The sequence below is a fragment of the Vigna radiata genome, unplaced genomic scaffold (genome assembly GCF_000741045.1).
Source record: "Vigna radiata var. radiata cultivar VC1973A unplaced genomic scaffold, Vradiata_ver6 scaffold_48, whole genome shotgun sequence".
Taxonomy (NCBI): domain Eukaryota; kingdom Viridiplantae; phylum Streptophyta; class Magnoliopsida; order Fabales; family Fabaceae; genus Vigna; species Vigna radiata.
The window spans coordinates 1,247,761-1,255,797 of record NW_014542925.1 but is presented as its reverse complement, the minus strand read 5'-3'; the positions used below and the strand labels follow the sequence as shown (position 1 = coordinate 1,255,797).

Here is an 8,037-nt window from a genome sequence, read left to right as displayed (position 1 = left end):
TTTATTATTTGCGTAGTAAGTTAAATTGAGTAGAAATTAAAAGGCACGCGTTTGTTTTAAAAACCCTCTTGGTTTGTTATTCCACGCTAACAATTCCGCTGGAGTCGTTTCTAACACATGTGGCATCTGTAAAAAAACAAGTCAATTGGAAAAAAATTGTTGGCATCATGGAAAACCTCAATGCCACTATTACAAGAACTTTGGTCACATAGAAAAGTATTGCCGAAATCAAAATAAGCATCAACCAAACATTGTGGAAGAAGATAATCAGGAGAAACTCTTATTCTACGCCAATCAAGAATGTCTTGGTGGAGAAGGAAGTTGGTACTTGGATAGTGGATGCAGCAATCACATGGCGAAAGATCAAAGCATCTTCAAAGACATTGATAAATCTGTCGATGTCAAAGTTCGACTAGGAAATGACACCACAGTGGAGTCTCGAGGCAAAGGAACTGTCATGGTAGAGACAAAGAAAGGTACGAAATTCATCAAGGATGTTTTACTAGTTCCTAATCTTAAAGAGAATCTTTTAAGTATTGGCTAAATGATGAAGAATGGATATTCTCTTCACTTTGAGAAAGATACATGCAAAATTTTAAATAGTAAAATGATAGAAATTGGCCAAGTAAAAATGGAGAAGAGAAATACAAGCTTTCTTATAAGCTTCAAACCTGGAACTAATATTGCCATGAAGGTAGAAGTTGATGACTCATGGCTTTGGCATAGGAGATTTGGCCACTTAAACCCACATGCCTTAAAGCTTCTATATCAGAAAAACATGATGAGAGATCTTCCATGCTTGAAGGAGAATAATGAATCATGCGACGAATGTCTCCTCAGAAAACAACACTGAGTACCATTCTCGACAAACAAAGCATGGAGAGCAAAAGACTTATTGGAGTTGATTCATATCGATGTTTGCGGACCAATGAGAACGCCTTCACATAACAACAACAGGTATTTCATCCTCTTCATTGATGACTTCTCTAGAATGACATGGGTCTATTTCTTAAAGGTAAAGTCAAAAGTCTTTGGAGTATTCAAGAAATTTAAGGCCCTTGTTAAGAAGCAAAGTGGAAAATAGATAAAAGTACTCAAAAGTGATCGTGGCAAGGAGTACATATCTCATGAGTTTGACAAAATTCTGTGAAGATGAAGGCATAGAGCGACAACTTACAGTTGCATATACTCCACAACAAAATGGTCAGAGAGAAAGAATCGCACAATTATGGAGATGGCAAGATCAATGCTAAAAGAGAAAAACTTGTCTAACACTTTTCGGGCTGAAGCAATCTACACTACAGTTTACATTCTAAACAAATGTCCAACTAAGGCAGTCCAAGACAAGACTCCTATTGAAGCTTTGAGCGGGAGAAAGCCATCAGCTAAACACCTACGAGTATTTGGGTCTATCTGCTACATACATGTTCTTGATCAAAGGAGGCACAAGCTTGAAGACAAGACTATACGAGGAATATTCTTGGGATATAGCAGACAGTCAAAAGGCTATCGAGTCTACAACCTATCAACAAAAAAGATCATCATCAATCGAGATGTTGAAGTTGATGAAAATGATTCTTAGAATTGGGAAGAAGAAAAAGTTGTTAAAAGCAACATTTTACTTCCAGTGCAACAATCTCAAGAAGAAACTCAAGAAGAAGCAGAAAATTCAGGTACGCTTTCTCCACCTCCACAACAGCAAGATTCTTAACATGAATCTAGTCCAAGAAGAGTAAGATCTTTGGTAGACATATATGAAACTTGCAATGTAACCATGATTGAGCCTAACTGTTATGAAGAAGCATCAAAGCAAGAAGTATGGGTTAAGGCTATGGAAGAAGAGATGAAAATGATTGAGAAGAATAACACTTGGGAACTCGTATATTGCCCTCATGGAAAAGATGTCATAGGAGTGAAATTGATATATAAAACAAAACTTAATCCTGATGGAACTATACAAAGGCACAAAGCAAGATTGGCCGCTAAAGGCTACTCACAACAACCAGGAATAGACTACAATGAGACATTTCCTCCAGTTGCTTGGTAAGATACAATTAGAGTCTTAATAGCTCTTGCAACACAAAAAGCATGGAACATATATCAATTGGATGTCAAATCAGCCTTTAAATGGAGTGCTCGAAGAAGAAATTTATGTTGAACAACCACAAGGCTTCATCAACAAAGGAAATGAAGACAAAGTACTAAGACTTAGAAAAGCATTATATGGCCTGAAGCAAGCACCTTGGGCATGGTATAGCAAGATCGATCAATACTTCATCAATCAAGGATTCAGGAGGAGCAAGAATGAGCCAACACTATATATTAAGACACAAGGTTAGTACCATCTAATTGTCTCTTTATATGTTGATGACCTTATCTATACATGAAACAATATAGAGATGATGAAAGAATTTAAAGAAGATATGATGAAGACATTTGAAATGACTGACCTTGGCTTGATGTACTATTTCCTCGGTATAAAGTTGAAACAACAAAAAGAAGGCATATTTATCTCTCAAAAGAAATATATTGAAGCTCTACTAAAGAAGTTCAAGATGAATGGTTGTAAACCTATCGCTACTCCATTGTGGTAAACGAGAAGCTACCAAAAGATGATGGAGCACAAGAGGCAGATGCATCACGCTACAAAAGTTTAATTGGAAGTCTCCTATATCTCATAATCACACGACTGGAAATTATGTATGCTACAAGTATTCTATCAAGATTCATGCAAAAACCAAGTCAGATTCATTATGGAGTAGGAAAAAGAATTTTGAGATATCTACAAGACACAAAGGAGTTTGGTATATGGTACAAAACCATGCCTAACTCGAGGATAATTGGCTAAACAGATAGTGATTGGGCAGGATCAATGGACGACATGAAGAGTACGTCAGGATACGCTTTCTCACTAGGATAAGGTATTTTATCTTGGGCATCAAAGAAGCAAGCAACCATGACACAATCAACAACAGAAGTAGAGTATGTAGTAGCTGCTGAAACCACGAGTCAAGCAATATGGCTACGAAGAATACTTGAAGAAATGGGTGAACCACAAGATGGACCGACTATTATTTATTGCGACAACAAATCGGCAATAGCAATAGCAAAAGTCCAGTCCATCATCAAAGAACAAAACATATAGCCATTAAATATCACTTCATTCGAGATGAAGAGACAACTAAACAAATTTGACTCGAGTACTACCCAACAGAAGACCAAACTGTAGATATCTTTACGAAGGCATTACCACGACCAATATTTAAACTACTACGCACTATGCTTGGAGATAGTGAATTTGCATTAAGGAGGAGTATTAAAGTGTAATGCAAATTCTAGGAGAATGTAGAAGCTCCTTACATAGAAGAATTTAAATGTAATACAAGTTCTAGAATATTGTAGAAAAGCCTAAGATAGGAAAAAAATCAAGAATAGTCTACATATGTGAAAATATAGAACATTCCACATAAGTTATGGCTAGTATGTTCTAGAATATTCTATGGGTCTATAAATACCCATGAACCCTACCATTTGAATAATGTAGACAACATCTACCATTTGATGAAAGAAGCCAACATCTACAATAACTAAGACAACTACAACACTTCTTCCAACAACTACTTCTACATTGTGCTATCTCCATATTTTCTCTACATTTTCTCTACCTCATCAACTACTCCTTTCACAACCTTAAAATACTAACAGAAACGCATCATGCTATATTTTGGTGGATTTGATTTTTTACTTATAATCAACTTTCAAAATGAAAATTTTAAACTAAACTATGTAAATTGTTTCACCCAATGATCCTCTATATAACTCCTTGCATGTTCGTGACATTTGGTGACACCAGCCATTCATCTCTTCTCACTCTTTTGAGAAGAACAAAACAATGTCAGAGTCATATATCTACGAAAGCATAAGGCCAGTGAGAATGATCCTTACTCTACCAGGGAAAAAAATATTGGCGTCGGGTATACAAAACAAGACAATTGCTGATAGTTTCACACTGCAAAAAATAATGGATGTGTTGCATAATGGAGACAGAGACAAGAATGGTTGTTACAACAACGATGAACTCGAGCAAGCTCTTAGAAACTTAGGTGCCTACTTCCCTGGTTGGAGAGCCTTTCGTGCCTTTGGAAAAGCCAATGCCAACAACGCCAGTCAAATTAGCGGCGAAGAAGTCGATACTCTTGTGGCTTTGGAAAATAGTTATCCATCATTATTTCATCAAATAATCTATGTGTGTTATGTAATCATATATTATATAATACAGTTTATGTTTGTGCTTTTATATACCCTCATTCCTACATATAAGGTTGAAGATAGATAATAAATCATGATATATACATGATTCATAGCACTCAATACGATTCAGTTATGTGTTAGCTCCCTTACCTAGCTCTTTAAGCCTAAGTTTCCTCCCTTAGAGCACAACAAAACAGCCTCTGTTATGCCTCAATCAATGTCTCTGGCAGAAAAACCTCTAACCTTCACTCGCGCTACCAATAGTTTTTTATTTGATGACTGAGAGCAAGCAACCAAAGTGAAGGGTTTGATTATTAAAAAATATCAGTTCAGTGAAACATTCCATTAAACAAAACTAGTTCACTACAATACCTGCTTCCCAAAAAACCGTAACTCAGCAAATGCAAAGATAAAAATCAAACCCAAAATATAAGTGAGTCAATCCACATATCCTATCAACCATCAAAACAAAAGATTATTCAGTAGTGACACGCAATTAGATTAAGCTTTTTGTTAATTGGACTCTTAATGCAAATATTTGGGTTATATTATATGTATATCCGTATTATTTTTTCTCTGCATTTTAAGTTTTGGTTTTACTGAATTTCTTTTTAAAAGAACTGTCAAAATTTACATCAAACTATATGTATTACACGATGTAAATTTAGGTTGAATAATCTGACACAAATTTTGCTCTATAAATATCCATATATTATACCCATTCACGTGTAAATTATTTCAATGTAGAGATATGTTTCTTTTAGGTGAGGTGAAATATCTGACATCTACGTTAAACTCTTATATGACGTGAATGAGGTATTTATTTATTTTAATTAAAAATGCTAAATAAAATTTATTACAATAAGTAAGTTTACTCCATATATATTTAAAAGGTAAATAGTAGTGTATATAGTAGTGTAACTAATTTATACATAATTTATTTTATTTGAAGTGTAGATAAAAGAGGGTTTACAGCTAATTAATAGTGTCATTCCTTGGACAACGTAGGAATACTTTGCTCGTTTCTGAAAAAGTTGTGAGGATCAACCTTGGTCTTCACGGCAGCCAATCTCTTGAAATTGTTACTGAAATACTTGAGACCCCAAATGCTGGCTTGGTTGTAGCTTGTGTAGTCATTGTTATTCACACCAATGTCAAGGTCTCTGTAATTCAGATATGCAGCTCTCGGAGAGTTTGAAACATAAGGTTCCATATATTTATACAATCTTCTAATCCAATTCACGTGCCTCTGTGATGCTTCGTCCCCTTCCTCTTGCCAAACGACCACATAGTGAATATGAAATATGTATCCAGATCTGTGTGCGAATGGAATTTCAGATTCGGAAATCTTATCCATTCTGCCTCCATAAGGAGCGAATTGAAGCTGAGAATATTGAACCTTATCGTCGTTAAGCCAGCGCCATAACCCTTGTAATCCATCAACAGGAATGGGTTTCCTCAAATAATCAGATTTTCCTTTGTATTTCCCTGAACGAAGTTGAGTTCTGTTAAGCAAAACTTCAGGGGCTTCAAAGCCTGAAGATCCAATCAACACACCATTCGTGAAGACAGCTGAGCCAATCCAACTCGTCTCTGTACAGTCTTTTCTGTCCAAACCCAACTCTGGGAAGTTCTTTTGCATCAGTGGAATAAGTTCTTCTACACCTCCTTGAAACATGGACACAAAATTCGCTTGTAGTGCTAGTTTTCCATGTTGACTTGAATTTGCCCTTGCCAAATCCATCCTAAGAAATATGCGCTCGTCCAATTTATTCGCTACTAGTTGCCACTTTTCAATGATCTCGGTTGCATTTTCTTCCAAAATCCTTTCAACATTGAACACTGTTACAGTTGATGGAACTGGAACTAGTTTTATCTTCCAAGACACGATGACTCCAAAGCTTGCTCCCCCACCTCCTCTGATGGCCCAAAACAGATCCTCACCCATGGCTTTTCTATCAAGAAGATTACCATTCACGTCTATTATGTGAGCATCTATGACATTATCTGCTGCAAGACCGTACTTACGCATCAAGAATCCATAGCCACCTCCACTGATGTGGCCACCAGCGCCCACACTGTAGCATACACCAGCTGGGAACCCTAGTGTTTTGCTTGCCTGACCAATTGTGTAATAAAGTTCACCAAGGGTTGCCCCAACTTGAACCCACGATGTTCGGTTTTCCACGTCAACTTTGATTTCTCGAATGTTTAAGAGGTCAAGAATGACAAATGGAACCTGGGCAACGTATGAGAGACCTTCGTAATCATGGCCTCCGCTTCGAGTTCGAATCTGCAGGCCATGACGTTGGGAACATATTATTGTTGCTTGAATGTGGGAAACAACCAGTGGTGTCACGATGACAAGGGGTTTTCTTGAATCAGAGAATCTAAGATTTTGCATGGTAGCGTCAAGAACAGAGAAATATGAAGAGTTTTTTTGGGTATAAACAACACTGGAGATTGAGTTGGTGTTATGGGGATAACTGTAAAAACATTGAAAAAACTTTTCATCAATATCTGCTGAAGAAAGTGTAAATGAAAATAGAAGAGCAATTAATGCAGCGAAGGTATAATAGCATCTTAGAGACTTCATTTTTCTGGATGGTTTGTTGTTAATATGGAAAGTGAGTTTAAGAGAGTAATGTGGAGTCTCTAATTTATAGTAGTTTGGACATGAGTTAAGTTAACCAAATTCTGGCGTATATAAAAAAAACAAAATAAACTCATGCCTAATTCTGCCCCATGGGTGGAGACAATTCAATTATGTGATGTGGCATGAGACTATTCTACATATTATAGGTGGACAAGTTTCACACGATGACATAATAGGAAAAACAAATGTAGCCGATGACAAACTTGCATTTCGTGTATGGACACGTAATTGACCAGTAGAATGTTGACCTCTTCATTTTGAAAATTACTCATAAAATTGAATAATTATATTTTTAAAATGCTTTTGTTGCTGTCTTAAACTTTCATAATCAAAACAACTTTGTACTCATACTCACCTTTTCTATCCTTTTTTAAATATGAAATATGATATTTTCATAATTCTTGTCTTTTATATATATATATATATATATATATAAATTAACCCTTTATAACAAAATAATAATAATAATAATAATAATAATATCAATTGATATCTCACTGTTATATTACGATTAAATAATTATATACAAATGAAAAAGGTCAGAGTATCATTACTTTCCCACCATTTTGTTCATGTTTTTTTTTTCTTACATTACAGTCATATGCCGGAGAGGTACTGAAATAGTATTTTAAGATTCTTTTGTAGGCATTTATTTTAAGAACAATGTTACAAAATTTATTTAAAAGATGCTACGATTTATAATATATTATTTTATTATTTTATGGTTATAAAAGAAAAATTCACCTAAAAATATTTTTTAGTAGACTGTGGCTTGCACGTAAGGAACTGAGTTAGGAGGTTGAATAATTATTTTTCTTATATACAATATTCAAACTTTAATATTATACTTTTCTCATAAGACCCTAGTCTTTTATCAAACAAAAGATGTTACATCAATGAAATATTTTCTTACAATATGAATTTTATAAGTTCACAGCTGTTATCAAATCATAATCATGGAAAAGTTTTTAAGATAATTTTGTGAACAACTGTTGCTGAATGGTTGAAACTAAATAGTTTTTTAATGTACCAATTAATTTTTAATTTCTATCAAATTCCAAAAACTACAAACACTCAATAAATTTTAAATTATAAAAGCGTGTAAAAAAATTACATGAGATACTTTTGTA

General features: G+C 34.9%; 1 protein-coding gene across 1 annotated transcript; it reads right to left on the bottom strand.

Annotated features, from left to right (window-relative positions):
* Window positions 1-5,176: 5,176 nt before the first annotated feature.
* LOC106752857 (cannabidiolic acid synthase-like 1) lies at window positions 5,177-6,904 on the bottom strand. Its single transcript, XM_014634629.2, has one exon. The coding sequence runs from the start codon at window positions 6,845-6,847 to the stop codon at window positions 5,240-5,242; it is 1,608 nt and encodes a 535-aa protein (XP_014490115.1). The 5' UTR covers window positions 6,848-6,904; the 3' UTR covers window positions 5,177-5,239.
* Window positions 6,905-8,037: the final 1,133 nt, after the last annotated feature.

What these genes read in the sequence shown, in the direction of transcription:
- LOC106752857 (XM_014634629.2), bottom strand. Translation starts at nt 6,847, where the DNA reads ATGAAGTCTCTAAGATGCTATTATACCTTCGCTGCATTAATTGCTCTT.